The sequence below is a fragment of the Chiloscyllium plagiosum genome, unplaced genomic scaffold (assembly GCF_037043375.1).
Source record: "Chiloscyllium plagiosum isolate Xiang-an unplaced genomic scaffold, Cpla_swu_hap1 HiC_scaffold_3, whole genome shotgun sequence".
NCBI lineage: Eukaryota > Metazoa > Chordata > Chondrichthyes > Orectolobiformes > Hemiscylliidae > Chiloscyllium > Chiloscyllium plagiosum.
The window spans coordinates 44,197,496-44,217,552 of NW_028270141.1; the positions used below are offsets into that span (position 1 = coordinate 44,197,496).

The following is a 20,057-nucleotide window of genomic DNA, read 5'->3' on the forward strand; positions in this document are numbered from 1 at the left end:
CACTGCCAGGCAGTTCCTATTAACTAGGTATCTTAACTAATTTTCAGGGTTGTTTGCAGTTAAAAAGTACTAGGTAAAACTCTCTCAATTAAAATTGCAACTTGGATAACACTTACCAGAGAGATCCCATTTGTACCAGATTACTGACTTGGCACTCCTGAAGCACTCTGTCTTTAGATCACACTGATATCCAGCTTCAAAAGTCCAGTGACAAATTCTGTGCTGCTTTCTAATCGTCTGGAGAGGCAAGAAAAGCAGAAGCAGAGAAATAATGGGTTAAGAAAAGACAGTGAGTACAGGAAGTACGAATTTGGATGGTTTTGTTTTGCACTTTTTATTAATCCTCTCCATTTCCATATCAAGTCTCCAGATGATTGAGAAAGCTGAGCCATCCCGCTCAGTGCCACAGTACATTTGATCACTAAGTGAGGATGTATGCCGAAGATGGAGATTGGAAATTTACTGATTGTCTATCATGAGTTTGTGCTCGTAACAATTGTAGGTGCTGTATGTTGTTCTTGCCAGGCTGCTGCTAGTCCTAGCCTTTTGGATCAATCAAACCGCCATATATAAACTTTCACTATAAGAGTTGTTAATTTGTTGATTGTGTTTTAAATTCATCTAACATTAGAGAATGTAATCTGTAACTTCAACACACAAGTCATTAAAGTGCTATTTGTGTTAAGCTGATTTGTTTCCACAGGCTCCAGATGTTGGATCATTTTGCTGAATGCATCAAGCAGGCGAAAGGGGTTCGACAGCAGGCTGTACAGATCAATATCTTCACTGCTGTTCTTAGTGCACTCAAGGTAGGGATCTTTCAATGAGGTCCAAAGAAACTCCAAAAGGGCAACAAGACCTTGATCCATCATCTCAACCAAAAGTTGACACTTCCAACATTACAGCACTCCCTCAGTTCTGCACTGGGCGAGTCAGCCTAGTTTATATGCTCATGTTTTTGAAGTGGTGTTTAAACCCATAACTTTCCCAGACAAGTGTGAGTGCTACTTTCCAAGCCATAGCTGCCAGTTGACTGATTCCTAACACAGGCCTACGCCTGGAGCTTGGGTCATGTGTGCACTATGATATTTTGACACTTTCCTCATGTGGCAGTTTATACAAAGCACTAGGCTTTCATTAGAATGGTGATCACCAAGTGACCTGTTGAACTAATCTTTTTCTGTCTTGTACAGTTCCTACATTGTTGCCTATGAGAGTGAAGCAGCAGAGAGCACTGTTACTAAAAGTGTCATTCTCCTTTCTAGGGTCTAGCAGAGAACAAGAGTACTCTGGGACCTGACGAGGTACGGAAGTCTGCACTGGCACTGGTCATGGGTGCTCTTGATAACCCCAATCCAATTTTGCGATGTGCTGCTGGTGAGGCTCTGGGGAGGATGGCACAGGTGGTAGGAGAGGCTACTTTCATAGCCAGGATGGCACAGCACAGTTTTGACAAGTATGATTTCAAATAACTTTGAAGCTTCAGTTATTTGTCGTTATCGGTGTCTTGTCTCTTTTACTAGTCGGCCTGCTCACCTCTCAGTTCTTGTCAACAAATCCTTTTTTTATTGTGCATTGTCATTATTTTGTGTTAAATTACATTGAATATAAAATCAGCAACACAGAAGTAGGGCATTTGGGTCAACTATTCCATGTTAATTCTTATGTTCCTGACAGGAACCTCCATCTACCCCTCTTCATCACAACGACCAACATATCTTCCAATTGTTTCTCTCAGGTGCTTAACTACCTTCATCTTAAAGGATCTTTTGTTATTTGGCTCAACTATTCTCTGAGGGCTCTTGTAATACAGCGGTAGTGTCCTTAACTGTGAACTGGGAATCGCAGGTTCAAGTCTCACCTACTCCAGTGGTGTGTAATAACATCTCAGAACGGGTTGATTAGAAAAATAGGTCAACTACTCTTGGAAGTAGGTCACCTACTCTTGGAGGAAATGCCGGACTTTGGAACGTTTCTTTTCAGGCTGAGTGACACAATTCAAATCAGTGTGTGCTAATTGAGTGAATCTGCGATCAGAAAACATAACAGAGATGATCGCAAACCATTTTACGTTTATGGCCAAGTCACTGCTGATACACATCTCGCTCATTGGATTTCATAACTCTTGGCTGTTCCCTTACCCACATCAGTGCAAACAATTTAATTTGAGAAAAAAATACAAAAAGGTTTTTTTGTTTGAACAATGCCAGTTTTTGGGTAGCCAGATTTGAGAGAGAGCGAGATCCTATCCACTCCACCCTCCTGTCTGACCTATCACCTTCATCCCCACCCCCATTCACCCATTGTACTCTTTGCTACCTTCCCCCACCCTCCTCTCTGACCTATCACCTCCATCCCCACCCTCATTCACCTATTGTACTCAATGCTACTTTCTCCCCACCCCCACCCCCCTCTCATTTATCTTTCCACTCTGCAGGCACGCTGCCTCTATTCCTGATGAAGGGCTTTTGCCTGAAACGTCTATTTTCCTGCTCCTCAGATGCTGCCTGACCTGCTGTGCTTTTCCAGCACCACTCTAATCTAGACTCTGGTTTCCAGCATCAGCAGTCCTTGTTTTTACCCAGATTTGAGAAAGTACCTGTGACTAACTTTGGTTCATGTCCGTGGTTTTTGATTTCCCCACACGTTGCAACAGTATTCTACCAATTCGTACTCCCATTTCCTCCCTTTCTTACATCACTTTGTTCCAAATAGGAATTGTTACGTTTCTCACTGCAAAGGTTTCCTGAATGGGATTATTTATTTGGGCTATCACTGGGAGAGCTATTTCTGGTCAACCTATTCAGCAATGCCATTACACATTCCTGGAACAGATGGAACTTGAACCATGGCTTCGAGGTAGGGACACTATCACTACACCACAATGGCCCGTTATTGGGGGAGATTGAACAAACATTACAGGACCATTTTCATCCAGAACTGCATTAAAAAGCACCTTGAACATAGTAAAATGTCACTAAATACACTTCCTATTCCTATGTTCTTTCTAAAAAAAAAAAGGCTCAGTTTCAACCATTGTTTTATTCAATGCAATAATGACACCCACTGTTTAAATCTTAAGTCCAGTATCCCCATTGAGTTATAAGGAGCTTTCCATCATTGTTAATACAGGGGCATAGACATTGGTGGACTATACACCTTTGCTCTGAAAATATCAGCTACGTTTAAGAACTAGACAATTCATAGACTCTGCTCAATATAGGTATTGGGTTTGTCAAAGTGGATTTCCTTGTTAATTTTTGTTTTGGTAGACTAAAATCTGCTCGTGATGTGGTGTCCAGGACGGGGCACTCACTTGCACTTGGTTGCCTTCATCGATATGTTGGTGGAATAGGGTCTGGTCAGCATCTGAAGACGAGTGTCAGCATCCTTTTGGCACTTGCACAGGATGGTACATCCCATGAAGTACAGGTAAATCCATTCAAGATCTGAACTCGTAATATGTTGATTCTACATACTTCAGTAATGGTGATGGGTTTGACTGTCTTTATATCTTCCAGACGTGGGCTCTTCACTCTCTGGCTCTGATTGTGGACTCCAGTGGTCCTATGTATCGTGGATATGTGGAGCCCACACTGTCACTCGTTCTGACATTGCTGCTGACTGTACCACCATCGCACACCGAAGTGCACCAGTGTTTGGGTCGTTGTTTGGGTGCACTAATCACAACTGTTGGACCAGAGCTGCAAGGTAGGGTGATGGGAAGTGGTGAGATGTGAACAGCTAGGGGAATTAATTGCTGGATATGACGAGATCAATATCTTCTAACTAACGTTTGCTAGGAGTGTGAAATGCTCTGAATGTTGATTGTGTGGTATTTTTACAGTCAACCATCCAAGTTGTAGAAAAAATTAACTTTGTAAATAGTTGCTGTTCACCTTGTCAATTGTGCTAAAAGAACAATTATTTGTGCAATGGACTCTCTTCTGAGTCAGTGTTGTGGGAAACATTTGAGAAACTTGAATGCAATCTCTTGGCTGACAGTCCCAGTGCATCATTGAGGGATTGTTGCATTGTCAGAAGTGCTGTCTTTTGGATGAGTGGTTAGACTGAGGCACTGTCTGCCCTTTCCAGATATGGCCAAAGATTCTGTGACACTAAATTAAGTAGTGCAGGGAATTCTTCTGGGGTCTTGGCCTCCTTTAATTGATACCACTAAATCAGATTGTCTGGTCATCAATGTGATTTGTTGTTTCTGTGCACCACTATGTGAAATAGTCCACTTTTTAACAGTGACTGTGCTTTTAGAATATTTCATTGGGTGTAAGTTACTTTGGAAAATACTGCAGATGTGACAGGATCCAAATTTTTCCCATCATGTCTCAACTCTTATCTGCTCCCTAATGGAATAATAATCCACCTTTAGCAAAAGTGAACCCTTTTGCGTTACAGAACTGTTTGTATAATGTGGAAGCTATACAGATTTGCTGTTGGAATTTCTGCCTGTGTTATTCATTAGCTTTTGATTCTTTCTAGGTAATGGAGCCTCCACATCAACAATACGTTCTTCCTGCCTTGTGGGTTGCGCTATCATGCAAGACCATTCTGATTCCCTTGCCCAGGCAGCAGCAATATCCTGCCTGCAGCAACTTCATATGTTTGCACCACGTCATGTCAATCTGTCCAGTTTGGTGCCCAGTCTTTGTGTAAGTGGAATTGATCAATATCAGTGTAGTTTGATGCAGCGAAACTCAGTAGCTGACACTCACCTGAGTCAGCAAGTGCTGCATTCTCGTTCTACTCCAAGCACCTGAGTGCACAGTCTTTGCTGCTAGTTCAGCTGCAGTATGGACAGAATGTTCAAGTGTTATCTTTCAGATCTGACATTAAGTCAAAACTCCATCTGTCCTTTTGGGAAGAGGGGGATTTCTTCCTTGTGATCTGAATGATCTTTGTCCCTAACCAACATCACTAAAATAATGATTAGTAGTCAGAATCCATGCATTTTGTTGCTGTCACTTTTCCACTTTGAGTGTGACCAAACTTTGAGTGTGGGCGGCACGGTAGCACAGTGGTTAGCACTGCTGCCTCACAGCGCCAGAGACCCGGGTTCAATTTCCCACCTCAGGCGACTGACTGTGTGAAGTTTGCACGTTCTCCCCGTGTCTGCGTGGGATCCTCCGGGTGCTCCGGTTTCCTCCCACAGTCCAAAGATGTGCAGGTCAGGTGAATTGGCCATGCTAAATTGCCCGTAGTGTTAGGTAAGGGGTAAATGTAGGGGTATGGGTGGGTTGCGCTTTGGCGGGGTGAAGTGGACTTGTTGGGCCGAAGGGCCTGTTTCCACTCTAAGTAATCTAATCTAATCTTTAAAATCACTTCATTGACTGAGAAGCAGTTTGGAGTTTCCTGAGATCACAAAAGGTGTTATCTCAATGCCAGCCTTTTATTTTTACTTGACATTGTTATTCAGCTTGGAATAGCTTTCTCTTAAAACACCCTGACTGCTAACTTCAGGCTGTCTTTGGGCTTGGGATGACTGACAAGTAAGATTGAATGCAACTGAGGTATCCACGTAGTAGTTTATCACAATAACCTAGCTATTATCATGACTTTCTGAAGTGGTTTTGTTTTATTTTTAATGGTGGTAAAAATTTTGTGGTTTTTGCTGTCCTGTGATGCAGGACCTAACTGCTTCAGTTTTGGGCTCCAGCTGTTAACCAGTGACAGCAACGCAGGAAATCATTGGTGGTGGAAGCAGCTGACTCTCGGCAATGTCCTGTGTCTCGGACAGAATTCTTGTAAACAGCGTCCCTTTGTGTCAGGTGCAATGATGGACATGACAGTCACTTAATTGTCTCTGACTTTGTACAACAGTAATTGCATGGAGTATTTGTGGTGAATAGATTAAATACATACTCTGGGCAGCTAGACAAACACATTATGAAAGGGTTTGATAGGGTAAACATAGAGAAAATGTTTTTAATTATGGTGCAATAACTATACAGTAAATATAGGGTAGTCACAACAAGGAATTGAAGAGAAGCCTACTGACACAGAATGGTGAGAATATGGAACCTCGTACCATGTGAAGTAATTGTCATGAATAACTTTTATGGGGAAGCTAGTTAAATTAGGGAAAAAGAAAGAAAGATATAGCTTATAAAGTTAGATGAAGCAGAGTGGGAGGGGGCTTGTCTGTAGAAGAATACCGATGCAGACCAGTTGGGCTGAAAGGCTTATTTCTATGCTATAAATGTTATGTAACAGCAAATGATATGTTATTTAAAATAGACGATTGAATGCTCAGAGCGCAGGTCTACATTTATAGCAATTATTATGAGTGCTCACAGTCCCTTCAGCCTCAATGAGTTTGTAGCAAAGTCAGAATTTAACAGCTAACATCAGATACTTTACCTACTGCAGGTCCACCTTTGCAGCTCTCACCTGCTATTGCGCAGAGCAGCAGTCGCCTGTCTCCGTCAGCTCGCTCAAAGAGAGGCAGCTGAGGTATGTGCCTATGCAATGACTCTCACTCGGAGTGCTGGAAACAAAGAAAGCAGTGGCATTGGTGAGTAATTAATTATAGAGTCTGGGTGGAATAGAGACACCTCTGTACTTAGCTCAGTGTGGAGACATAATTTGACAATCGCTATTGCTGAGAGCATTAGACATGTGCTTGTGTGCTGTTCACCTGGCCTCTGTTCAAATAAAATAAAAAGACAACAAATAGTAACATACCAAATCATGTTAAGAATTGACATGATTGGGTCATTTGTCCATCAGTCACACCTGAAGATCTCATCAGCCTGAGTTAACATTTCAAGTTTGTGATTATCTGGTTCTGATGCAAGATCGGTGACATGGAACATGAACTCTCTTTCTGTCTCCACAAATGCTCCTGAATACTACCTGAATTTTTTGTTTCTCTTTTAGATATTCATCATCTACAAAATTTGCCTTTTGTGTTCTACCAGAGTCTATTGACATCTCTGTCAACTAGTAAATTGAAGGTAGTCAGAACCTATGGCACAGTCATATCAAATAAACTATTTACTCAACAAATAGTCTATTTAAACAGTTCACTACAGCAAACAATCTAGAATCTATTTCACAATAATAGAATTGTATCAACGCAAAGACATATGTAGGCCCTTTGGGCTTACATAGGCTTTCCAAATGAGCAGTTCACCTCGTGCTGCACTCCCTTCTCATAATGTTGCATGTTGAGCCTTTTCAGACTAGTCCAATTTCATTCGAAAGTTTCTATTGAATCTGCCTCCACCACACTGTCATGCAGCACATTACAATCTTTAATGACTTGCTGCATGTCAGAGTTATTCCTCATGTTGCTTCTCCTATTTATACCACTACTTCAAATCTTTGCCCTCTTATTTCTGATCCTTTCATGAGTGGAAACAATTTCGCCATATCTACCATGTCTCTGCCCTTATGATTTTGAATACCTCAATCAAATCTCCTCTGAGCTGTATTTTCTCCATGGAAAACAATCCAGACTTCTCCAATTTATCTTCATAACCAATATCCCTGATCTCTGAAACTATCCTCATGAATCTTTTCTGCACTTTCTCCAATGCCTTCACATCTTTCCTAAAATGCAGCTGTCTGTTGAGTCCAGAGTGTTATAAAAATTTAACATGCCTTCCTTGCTTTTGTGCACTCTGTTCCTATTAATAAAACGTAGGATACTGTTTGCTTTCTAATCATGCTCTCAACCAACAAACTTCAGTACTTTGTGCACTTGTCTACCCAGTTCTCTGCTTCTGTACCCCTTCAGAATTGTGCCCTTTATTTTGCTCTGTTCTTCAGACCAACTGAATCTCTTCACATTCCACATCATTTGCACAAAAAGGAAATGTCTGTGTTTCAGTGATCCAGCTTCCATTGTACCAGTCTGTGAATCCTAAAGCAATACATTCCCCTTTCCAATCAGGGTACCACCACCACCATCCCCTGCCCCCACCCATCTGCCTCAAACAAAACATAGATGCCTCGGAAAAGCTTCGTTGAAGGTGGTTAGTAAGTGATATTGAAATAGGAGATGAAAAGCCCTGTGCATTTTCCATCTCTTGCAATGCTGCATACTGAAGGAAGCCATTTGTCTTTTTTGCCTGTGCTTGCTCTTTGAAAGAGTTATCCGATTAATCCCATTCCCCTGCTCCTTTATGCAAGCTTTTCCTTTTCAAATATTTATTCTCATCCCTTTGATAGTTGGTTTTCAATATCCTGTTAAACAGTACATTCAGTTAGTGTCATAGCGTCATAGAGATGTACAGCACGGAAACAGACCCTTCGGTCCAACCCGTCCATGCCGACCAGATATCCCAACCCAATCTAGTCCCACCTGCCAGCACCTGGCCCATATCCCTCCAAACCCTTCCTATTCATATACCCATCCAGATGCCTTTTAAAAGTTGCAATTGTACCAGCCTCCACCACTTCCTCTGGTAGTTCATTCCATACACGTACTACCCTCTGTGTGAAAAGGTTGCTCCTTAGGTCTCTTTTATATCTTTCCTGTCTCCCCTAAACCTATGTCCTCTAGATCTGGAGTGCCCCACCCCAGGGAAGACTTTGTCTATTTATCCTATCCATGCCCCTCATTACTTTATAAACCTCTATATGATCACCCCTCAGCCTCCAACGCTCCAGGGAAAACATCCCTGGCCTATTCAAACATCCAACCCTGGCAACATCCTTGTAAATCTTTTCTGAACCCTTTCAGGTTTCACAACATCCTTCTGATAGGAAGGAGACCAGAATTGCATGCAATATTCCAACAGTGGCCTAATCACTGTCCTGTACAGCTGCAGCATGACCTCCCAACTCCTGTACTCAATACTCTGACCCATAAAGGAAATCATACCAAATGCCGCCTTCACTATCCTATCTACCTGCGACTCTACTTTCAAGGAGTTATGAACCTGCATTCCAAGATCTCTTTGTTCAGCAACACTCCCTAGGACCTTACCATTAAGTGTATAAGTCCTGCTAAGATTTGTTTTCCCAAAATGCGGCACCTCTCATTTATCTAAATTAAACTCCAAATGCCACTTCTCAGCCCATTGGCCCTTCTGATCAAGATCCCGTTGTAATCTGAGGTAATCCTCTTCACTGTCCACTACACCTCCAATTTTGGTGTCATCTACAAACTTACTAATGATACCTCTTAAACTCACATTCAATTCATTTATATAAATGACAAAAAGTAGTGGTCCCAGCACTGATCCTTATGGCACTCTACTGGTCACAGGCCTCCAGTCTGAAAACAACCCTCCACCACCACCCTCTGTCTTCTACCTTTGAGCTAGTTCTATATCCAAATGGCTAGTTCTCCCTGTATTCCCCATTCTCCCAGAAGTAGCAGCATTCTTTGCAAAAACAAAAATCTCTAAGTCTCACCCCTGGTTCTTTACCAGCTTTCTTACATCTTTGTTCACTGGTGACTGCTGCTGGAAACAGTTTCTCCCACGATACTCTGATCAAAACCCTTCTGGAATTTTGAATGCCCCTATTAAAATTCTATGTGCGACTATATCATAACCTATTTTTATTGCCTGAAATGTTTTTGAGATGCATAAGATATTCCTGCACTAGTGTCTATCACCAGTTTCTAACTAAGACATCTGAAGTATTCTGAGAAACAGGTTTGACTGGAATTTCAGTACTTGTGGCAGTGAAGCGATTAAAATCTGCACAATTTCCACATCAGATGTGAATATCACAGAGACTGGCCTTGAAGGAGTATTGTTTGGAATGCTGGATCGTGAGACTGACCGCAAGCTGTGCGCTGACATTCATGACACTTTGGGCCATATGCTTTCATCGTTGGCAGTTCAAAAACTTTCACACTGGCTGAAGCTGTGCAAAGATGTCCTGGCTGCATCAACTGGTAAGAAATCAAATCAGTATGCTGCAAGAATGTGTCCTGGTTAGTGGCTTGTATTTTCAGACCTGCTGTTTCTCTACTTCCGCAACACAAGGCTGTCATGTTTACACATTGTGAGTCTGATATTTGAGAACATTAGAAAAGGTGGAGACTATTTCTACTTTTAAGCTTGTTCCATTTAGTAGATCCTGGCTGATGTTATTGCTGGACAAGTCAGATGAAAATTTAGTTTGATAGAGATGCACGGAAAATTATGGAAAAAGTTTAAAGGAGGGTAAGGCTCAGCAGAGGGTTATTCAAGTTTACAGAACAAAGAATAAAACAGAACATAAGGAAACTCAGGCATCTAACTTCACACACAGCAGATAAAGGGACACCTATGAACAGGGGAGCAATCGATAGCACTAAAGGTGTTGAACACTTTCATGCACACCGTATATGAAATAAAGTAAATGAGCTTGCAGTGCAGATTGAAATTGGCAGGTACAGTGTTGTGGGTGTCACAGAGACTTGGCTGTAAGAGGATCAAGGCTGGGAACTAAATATCCAAGGATATGTGTCCTATTGAAAGGGCAGGCAGATGGGCAGAAGGGGTGGGATACCTTGTCAGTAAGAAATGAAAATAATTCAATAGCAAGAAGTGATATAAAATCTGAAGGCGTAGAATCTGTGAGCGTGGAGTTGCAGAGCTGCAAAGGCAAAAGGGTCCTGATGCCAGTTGTCAGGAGTCAGGATGTTGGAAAGAAAATAATTCAGGAACTGGAAAAGCTATGTAAGAAAGGCAATTTATTAGGGAGTTTAAGGTGAAGGAACCCCTAGGAGGCGGTGACCATAATACGATAAAATTCACCCTGCAGATGAGAGGGATTAGATGAAATCAGATGTAACAGTATTACAAAGACATCAAGGAGGAGCTGGTCATAGAGTCATGGAGCTGTACAGCACAGAAACAGACCCTTCGGTCCAACTTGTCCATGCCGACCAGATATCCCAACCCAATCTAGTCCCACCTGCCACCCCATGTCCATATCCCTCCAAACTCTTCCTGTTCATATCCATCCGGATGCCTTTTAAATGTTGCAATCATACTAGCCGCCACCACTTCCTCTGGCAGCACATTCCATACACGTAACACCCTCTGCATGAAAATCTTGCACCTTAAGTCTCTTTTATATCTTTCCCCTCTCACCCTAAACCCAGGCCCTCTAGTTCTGGACTTCCCCACCCCAGGAAAGAGACTTTGTCTATTTATCCTACCCATGCCCCTCATGATTTTGTAAACCCTGATAAGATCACTCCTAGCCCTGATGCTCCAAGGAAAATAGCCCCAGCCTATTCAACCTCTCCCTATAACTCAAATCCTCCAACCCTGGCAACATCCTTGTAAATCTTTTCTGATTACTTTCAAGTTTCACAACATCCTTCCGATAGGAAGGAGACCAGAATTGCACGCAGTATTCCAAAAGTGGCCTAATCAATGTTCTATGCAGCTGCAGCATGACCTTCCAACTCCTGTACTCAATACTCTGACCCATAAAGGAAATCATACCAAATGCCGCCTTCACTATCCTATCTACCTGCGACTCTACTTTCAAGGAGTTATGAACCTGCATTCCAAGATCTTTGTTCAGCAACACTCCCTAGGACCTTACCATTAAGTGTATAAGTCCTGCTAAGATTTGTTTTCCCAAAATGCGGCACCTCTCATTTATCTAAATTAAACTCCAAATGCCACTTCTCAGCCCATTGGCCCTTCTGATCAAGATCCCGTTGTAATCTGAGGTAATCCTCTTCACTGTCCACTACACCTCCAATTTTGGTGTCATCTACAAACTTACTAATGATACCTCTTAAACTCACATTCAATTCATTTATATAAATGACAAAAAGTAGTGGTCCCAGCACTGATCCTTATGGCACTCTACTGGTCACAGGCCTCCAGTCTGAAAAACAACCCTCCACCACCACCACCTTCTGTCTTCTTCTTTGAGCCAGTTCTGCATCCAAATGGCTAGTTCTCCCTGTATTCCGTGAGATCTAACCTTGCAAACCAGTCTCCTATGGGGAACCTTGTCAAAGGCCTTACTGAAGTCCACATAGATCACATCCACCGCTCTGCCATCATCAATCCTCTTTGTTACTTCAAAAAACTCAATCATGTTTGTGAGACGTGATTTCCCACGCACAAAGCCATGTTGACTATCCCTAATCAGTCCTTACCTTTCCAAATACAAGTACATCCTGTTCCTCAGGGTTCCCTCTGACAACTTGCCCACCACTGACGTCAGGCTCACTGGCTTGTCCTTACCACCCTTCTTAAACCAAAGTTGATTTGAAGGGGGGCGAAGCAGGGAAGATGGTGAAACAGCAATGGCAGGAGTTTCTGGGGTAATTCAGGAGGTAATACAAAAATTCATCTCAAGGAAGAAGAAACGTTCTAAGGAGAAGACAAGGAGACAATGAAGTCTCCAGATGCTGGAGATCAGAGTTGAGAGTGTGGTGCTGGAAAAGCACAGCAGGTCAGGCAGCATCTGAGGAGCAGCAAAATCAACATTTTGGGCCAGAGCCCTTCATCAGGAATGAGGCTGGGAGCCTCGGGGGTTAAGAGATAAATGGGAGGGATGTGGGGCTAGGGAGAAGGAGAAGACAAGGTAACTGTGGCTGCCAAGGGAAGTCAGGCACAGCATAAAAGCAAAAGGCAAAGCATATAATGTGGTGAAGGTTAGTGGGAAGCCTTTAAAAACCAGCCGAGGATAACTTAAAAAATGCGATATTGAGGGAGATGATAAATTGAGGGTAAGCTAGACAGTAATGTAAAAGAAGCTTTCAAGAGTTTATTTGGACATATAAGAGAGAGGCAACAGTGGACATTGGACTGCTGGAAAAAGAGGCTGGAAGTGAGGAACAAAGTAATAGTGGAGGAACTGAATGGGTGCTTTGTATTAGTCTTCACGGTGGAAGACACCAGGTAGCATGCAGTCAGGGGCAGAGGTGTGTGTAGTGACCATCACTAAGGAAAAGATGCTGGGGAAGCTGAAAGGTCTGAAGGTGGATAAATCGCTTGGACCAGATGGACTGTACCCATCGAGATCTGAACAAGATAGCTGAGGAGATTGTGGAGGTACTGATTATCTTTCAGGAATCACTGGAGTCAGGGAGGTTCCCAGAGGATCGGAAAATGGCCAATGCAATACCCCGTTTAAGAAGGAAGGCAGAAGACAGGAAATTATAGATGAGTTAGCCTGACCTCTGCTGTTGGTAAGAGTTTAGAGACTCCATTATTAAGGATGAGAGTGCTGAGTACTTGGAAGTGCCTGGTAAAATAGGGCAGACTCAGCACAGCTTTGTCAAGAGGTCAGGCCTGACAAATTTATATAATTCTTTGAGCAGGTAATGAGTACGTTAGACAAAGAACTAGTGGATATGATCTGTTTGGATTTCCAGAAAAGATGTCTCACAGGCAGCTGTTGAGTAAGAGACAAGCCCATGGTGTTAGGGGCAAGGTATCAGCATGAAAAGGAGGATTGACTGACTGGCAGACGGCAGAGAGCAGAGATAAAGGGGTCTTTTTTGGGATGGTAGCTGGTGACTAGTGGAGTTCCATAAGGGTCAGTTTTGATACCATTTACACTATACATTAACAATCTGTACAAAGGAACTGAGGCCATTGTTGTTAGGTTTGCAGATGCCGTAAAGATAGGTGGAGGAACAGGTAGTGTTGAGAAAGTGGGGAGGCTGCAGAAGGACTTGGACGGGCTAGGAAAGTAGGCAAATAAATGGCAGATGGAATACAATGTGGGAAAGTGTGAGGTTATGCAGTTTGCTTGAAAGAGTAGAGTTTTAGACTATTCTGTAAACGGGGAAAGGCTTCCGAAAACTGAAGCACAAAGGGACTTGTGTCCTAGTTCAGATTCTCTTAAAATTGACATGAGGTTCAATTAGTAGTTAGGAAGGCAAATGAAATATTAGCATTCATTTCAAGAGTGGTTAGAATACAAGAGCATAGATGTACTACTGAGGCTGTATAAGGCTGGTCAGATCGTATTTGGAATATTGTGAGCAGTTTTGGGCCCAATATATAAGAAAGGAATTGCTGATGTTGGAGGGGGACCAGAGGAGGTTTACAGGAATGATTTCAGGGATTAAGGGCTTGTCATATGTGGAGTGATTGAGGACTCTCGGTCTGTACCCAATGGAGTTTCGTAGGATGATGAGGGAATTACAGAATACTGAGAGGGCTGGATAATGTGGAAGTGGAGAAGATATTTCTTCTGACATAAGAGCATGGCCTCAGACTGAAGGACAACTCTTTAGAACTTAGATGAAGAGAAATTTCTTCAGCCAGAAGGAGATGAGTCTGTGTTAGTCATTGCTGCAGAAGGCTGTGGAGGCCAACTCATTGAGTGTATTAAAGACAAAGATAGGTCTTGATTCAGCATGGGGATCAAGGTTTACAGAGAGAAGAGGGGAGAATGGAGTTGAGAAACATATTGACCATGATCGAATGGTCATGCAGACTCAATGGGTCGCATAGCCTTATTATGTGTCTCATGGAAAATTAAGCTCACAAAACTGCAGGTTTGGTTTTGACAAGAAAGCAGTTTATTATGCAAAGCAAAAAAGAAACAGAATAACCAATAGAAAAGCCAAACTATTTATACATAACACAAGTTTAAAGATTTCAAAGCACACGGTAAAATACAATCCCATCAAATCCCCTCTCTACCACATCTACAGGGCTTAACTGTAGCTTCAATTTCCAGTGTCAAGAATATTATATCACAATTCAAAACTATCTCCCTTGTTCGGAAGCAACTTATCATCCAGCTTCAGCCAAGCCTTCTGCAAATCTGAACCCAAAAGGTTTCTTCAAGCTGTGGATATCTTGGATTTCAGGGAAGTGTTAAACCCGTGCCCAGCAGCCAGTATGTGTAAAGAAAGAGGAGAAAGTGAGGTCTGCAGATGCTGGAGATCAGAGATGGAAATGGGTTGCTGGAAAAGCGCAGCAGGTCAGGCAGCATCTAGGGAACAGGAGAATCGACGTTTCGGGCATTAGCCCTTCTTCAGGAATGAGGGAACTTCCCTCATTCCTGAAGAAGGGCTAATGCCCGAAACGTCGATTCTCCTGTTCCCTAGATGCTGCCTGACCTGCTGCGCTTTTCCAGCAACACATTTCCATGTATAAAGAAAGACCCTGCAAATGGCAATATGATAATGTCCAGATTATATATCTCAATAAATATTGGCCAAGTTGCTGGAAAGAACATTACTTCTCTTCAAAATAATGCTATGATGTGTTTTATATCCTCTTGAAAGGGCAGATGGGACCTCAAATTTAAAATCTCATCTGAAAGATTGTGAATGTCTGTGTGGCACTGGACTGCCAACCTGCATCTTGTGCTTGTTGGAGTGAGGTATATAAATCCTCCATGTTCTGAGGCAGGCTAGAATAAAAGAACATTTTGTTTTTAAAAACGCCATAATCTGATTTAGGATTATTTTCTTGGCTTCACAGATGCAAGTGCAGTAGATCCATTAGAAGCAATGAAGGATGAGGATGGAGAGAAAAAGGATGAGATGGATGATGACATTATGTTCACCAGCATAGGTGATGATGAGAAATCCAAGCCCTGTGTTGCCCCACGGTGGGCTACCCGTGTGTATGCCGCCGAGTGCCTGTGTCGTATCATCATGCTGTGCAAGAACACAGACGAGACACACTTTGATCTTGCCAAGGCTAGGGTCTTGAGACTGAAGAATCCCAAAAGTAGGTTGTGTGATTATGTTGTTGATCAGGAGTTGATGTGCATTCTCAGGAGAGCAAAGTCTTACTCACTTTGCGTGACTTACCAAGTCTGTGACAAATACAAATAATTCCACAAAGCTGTTGCATAAACTTTAAAGTGCTTGTGTTATAATAGTATTTAAGTAATAATGGTACCTATAGTATGGCAGTTCCTTTGTAAACTTGCTTAAATTGCAGTGTTTTGATACCTCAAGACTTGATTATTCCTGAGGTCTCCTAGGTGGCATCCATTTCATAAACTTGAGCCTCTCCTGAACTCTGCCCTTACCCTAACTCCCTCCCAAGTACCATTCAATATCCCCCCCATGTACAATGGCCTCCATTAGTTCCCAGTGATATCTCTATTTTAAATTTATCACTCTTGTATAAATCCCTCTATCATCTCCACCCTTTGTCTCTGTAACCTCCGTCAAACAAACAACCCTCCATGATCCCAGCACTTCCTCATCTTTAGCTTCTTGTCCATTCCCAATTTTCATTGCTCCACAATAATTCACTGTGCCACTAGCAATTGTTTTATTTCTTTGTCCTCCTTTAATACCTTTCTACCTGCCTCTTTGACCAAGTTTTTGATTACATGCCCTTGTATCTCCTTAAGTAACTCAGTCTTAAATTGTGATCGGTATTTTTGCTGTGAAGTTGTTTTACTATGGTAACAGTGTTGTCCAGGTGTAACCTGATGTAGTATAAAATAAGCAGAACAAAAATTAAACTAAACTATTATCACCAACAGAACAAACAAGTTTAAAACAGCTCCGTTTTTTACAGGGATGAGGTGACTTCTGAGATTGTGCCAATGTTTCCCAGATTGCCAGTCTTTCACTGTCGTCTTTTTCATCATGGTACAGGTGAACTGTTGGTGTTGCATCTTTCTGACCTTATTCGCATGGCCTTCATGGCTGCCACTGACCACAGCAACCAGCTGAGAATGGCTGGCCTTCAGACGCTTGAGGACATCATCAAGGAGTTTGCTTCTGTTCCAGAGCCCGAGTTTCCAGGTCACGTGATCTTGGAGCAATATCAGGCAAATGTAAGACTAGCACCATCAGTTAGTGCAAGCTACTAACGTAAGAGTGCTTAATTTGTCTCGGTTATATTATGCATTAACCAGATTAGTGAAGCAATTAACAGAGGTGTTCACATGCACTTACTCGCAACTTTTGCCACCACCTTTATAATAGACATTGCCTATGTAAATTCATTGTATTTAATTACAGCCCCTATCATGGGAACTTCCCCATAATTACAGCCCCTGATCATGCCATACTTCCTTGGCAAGGAAGTATATTTGCAATTGTACCAGTTTAAATGTTTTATAGATGTGCATGTGGGGCATTTAAAATGAAATATAAAAATAATATTTAAACTTAAAATGAGAAGTGAGTTATGTTTGTGTACTTAGTTCATATTGTCCACCCTCTTGCATACTTCCCTAAGAAGGAAAGTTTGGTTTTGATTCCCAGTGTGCCATAAAGTCTTACTGCTTTTCCATTGAGTGCAAGCACATTTTAAAGACTAAGAATTTATCCATCAATAAACTCTCTGTTAACATGATTTGCAGCAGAAAACATAGTAATATTGGTCGAAGATTTTATAATGTGAAATGCAGCTTATTACTTTGGTCAGTGAGAGACAGCAAGGCATCCATAACAATCTTCACAAAGTGGTTGTTGCTATTTATAGGTATAGTTCTCTGACTTGGAGCCTGCCTGGTTGAGAGTATTTGATATTACAGTTCACAACTGATAACTTTCTGTCCATAATTGAACAACTCTGTGCAGTGCGAAAAATCAAGGTGAGGTTCAGGCCAACTCTTGGGTAAAAGTAGCAGTGAGTTATTCTTGGGGACAGTCCTCCTGCACCATTCCACAGTTATGTCAGATCTCTACTGTAGATTTATATATGTGGGATGCAAAGTGAAATAATTTTAATTGCACACTGAGCTATGCAAGGATGCATGTACAACTGGTTCACCAATTCTGAAAGCTTAAACTAAAGCATGCCAAAGTTTTACCCATTTTATGGCCAGTGAAGTAGAATACAGAAGTCATGCATCGATAAGTTTATTTAAAATTTTAGTGAACCTATGCTGGAATACACTGCAGCTTCAGACTGTTCCTGTTATGTACAATGTTGAGTCAAAAGATAGGTTTTTAAAAAATCGTTCATGGGATTTGGGCTGTGCTGGCTGAGCTAAGATTTGTTCCCATTCATTGTTGTCCTTGAGAAGATGGTGGTGAGTTGCATTTTTGAACCGCTGCAGTCTGTTTGGTGTCGGTAGATTCACAATGCTATTGGGGTGGGAGTTCCAGCATTTTCATCCAGTGGCACTGAAGGAACGGCATTATATTTCCAAGTCAGAATGGGTGGCTGGGAGGGGAACATGCAAGTGATGGTGTTCCCATGTATCTGCTGTCCTTGTACTTCTAGATGAATGTGGTTGAGGGATTGGAAGGTACTATCTTTGGTTTACTGGGAAGCTGCCTGGTGTGAATAAATAAAAATATGAAGCACAATTTTGACAAATTGGGGCTGTTGTCAGTCTGGTGATTTGTTTAGCCTGAAGGTATGAGATAGAGTAGATCATTAATGATTGAAGGGTCTGAAGTGAAAGGGTGTGGTCATTAAGTGTTAATGTGTTAGGACCCAACAACATTAAGGGTGGGAATGTACATGGAGCCCTGTCCTCCCATTTGTTATTGTCAGTCACCATGCATGCCTGAATGGAGCAGGACTGTGTTAACATTTTGTGAGATCACTTACCTCTACCAATACTAAGGGAGATCCAGGTCAGAGGTGGGCATACAACACTCTTGTACTCTGACCGACACCACACTGGGAGAGTAGGATTACTAAAATTACCGAACATCCTCTTGTGGTTAGCCCCATCATTACACGTGAGAGTATGCTATGGATAAATTCTCTGAAAATCCCCAGGCTGTTGTTTCTTGGGTCCTATTTGTGGGTGGAGAACAAGGAGGACTATGTTGTTATGACTTAAGCGTTGTCATTCTGCTAGCATGGGTGGCATGGTGGCACAGTGGTTAGCACTGCTGCCTCACAGCGCCAGAAACCCGGGTTCAATTCCCGCCTCAGGCGACTGACTGTGTGGAGTTTGCATGTTCTCCCCGTGTCTGCGTGGGTTTCCTCCGGGTGCTTCGGTTTCCTCCCAAAGTCCAAAGATGTGCAGGTCAGGTAAATTGCCCGTAGTGTTAGGTAAGGGGTAAATGTAGGGGTATGGGTGGGTTGCGCTTCGGCAGGGCGGTGTGGACTTGTTGAGCCGAAGGGCCTGTTTCCACACTGTAAGTAATCTAATCTAAAAAAAAGGATTGCTTATGCTGTAGTAACGGTAACCTGAATTTTCATTATTTTGAAGTATATTGATTTCAATTCAGGTTGGAGCAGCCTTGAGACCAGCTTTTTCCCAGGATACTCCATCCGACATTACTGCTAAAGCCTGTCAGGTAATTTATTAGCCACTTTGCAATTCTCAGTAAAGTATTTGATCATTAACACTTCACTGAATAAAGTATTAATCCATAAATCGTAAATTTCTGACAATACTCCCCACAATGACCCTCTAATTAAGAATGGCTTGCATTGCTGTCATTTTCGGTACAAGGTCAGATTGTGAATGGGGAAAGGCAATGGTCTAATGGTATAATTGTTAAACTATTAATTCCAAGACCCAGGTCATATTCTGGGGATCTGGTTTGAATCCTGCCATAGTAGATGTGAAATTTGAATTAAGAATCTAATAATGACCATGAAACAGTATCGATTATTGTAAAAACCCAGCTGGACTGGCCTACATGTGATTTCAGACCCACAGCGATGTGATTTGATTCTTAAATGCCTTCGGGCAATTAGGAATGGCCACTTCTCGTGAATGAAAAAAAACATTTTAGGCCAAAGCAACCTTTGGTGCACCTAGGCCACTTCTCCTGAATCCCATTTGTTTACAAGCGTTTGTCTAACTCCCTGTTGAAGCCAGTTTAAGATTTTAGTCCTATATTCTGTATCAATAAATTGTTTCACAGTAAAATAAGCTCTACCTGCATTTCCCATTTCCTTCATTAATCACAGGAGGAGGCAGTGAACTCCTCAGACATATGACATTCAGAAATTCACTGATCTGTTTTGCAATCACATTTGCTTGCCTTTCCCACTTATCCAACAAAAGTCTGTCTCACTCTCAAATCTCCAGCATCCACGTCTTTTTGGGGATTTTAGGGCTTCAGATTTCAGTTACTGTTTGAACATTTTCTCAATTTCAGTCCAGAATAGGGAACTAATTTTAAGATCGGGAAATTCAAAAAGTTGTGTCTCAATCAGAGAAAATAGTTTCATTATATTAACACTTAATTTTTATTATTTAAATAC

General features: G+C 42.0%; 1 protein-coding gene across 3 annotated transcripts in view; it reads left to right on the forward strand.

The window, feature by feature from the left end:
- Positions 1–20,057, forward strand: part of heatr5b (HEAT repeat containing 5B) — a 121,580-nt gene that overhangs the window by 75,264 nt on the left and 26,259 nt on the right. For all 3 annotated transcript variants that reach the window (XM_043680648.2, XM_087978805.1, XM_087978799.1), the window contains exons 17-26: positions 704–809; positions 1,266–1,456; positions 3,273–3,432; positions 3,522–3,711; positions 4,498–4,667; positions 6,385–6,529; positions 9,692–9,871; positions 15,384–15,635; positions 16,523–16,704; positions 19,070–19,138. In XM_043680648.2, coding sequence (XP_043536583.2) covers positions 704–809; positions 1,266–1,456; positions 3,273–3,432; positions 3,522–3,711; positions 4,498–4,667; positions 6,385–6,529; positions 9,692–9,871; positions 15,384–15,635; positions 16,523–16,704; positions 19,070–19,138 — 1,645 coding nt within the window. The remainder of the gene's footprint in view (positions 1–703; positions 810–1,265; positions 1,457–3,272; positions 3,433–3,521; positions 3,712–4,497; positions 4,668–6,384; positions 6,530–9,691; positions 9,872–15,383; positions 15,636–16,522; positions 16,705–19,069; positions 19,139–20,057) is intronic.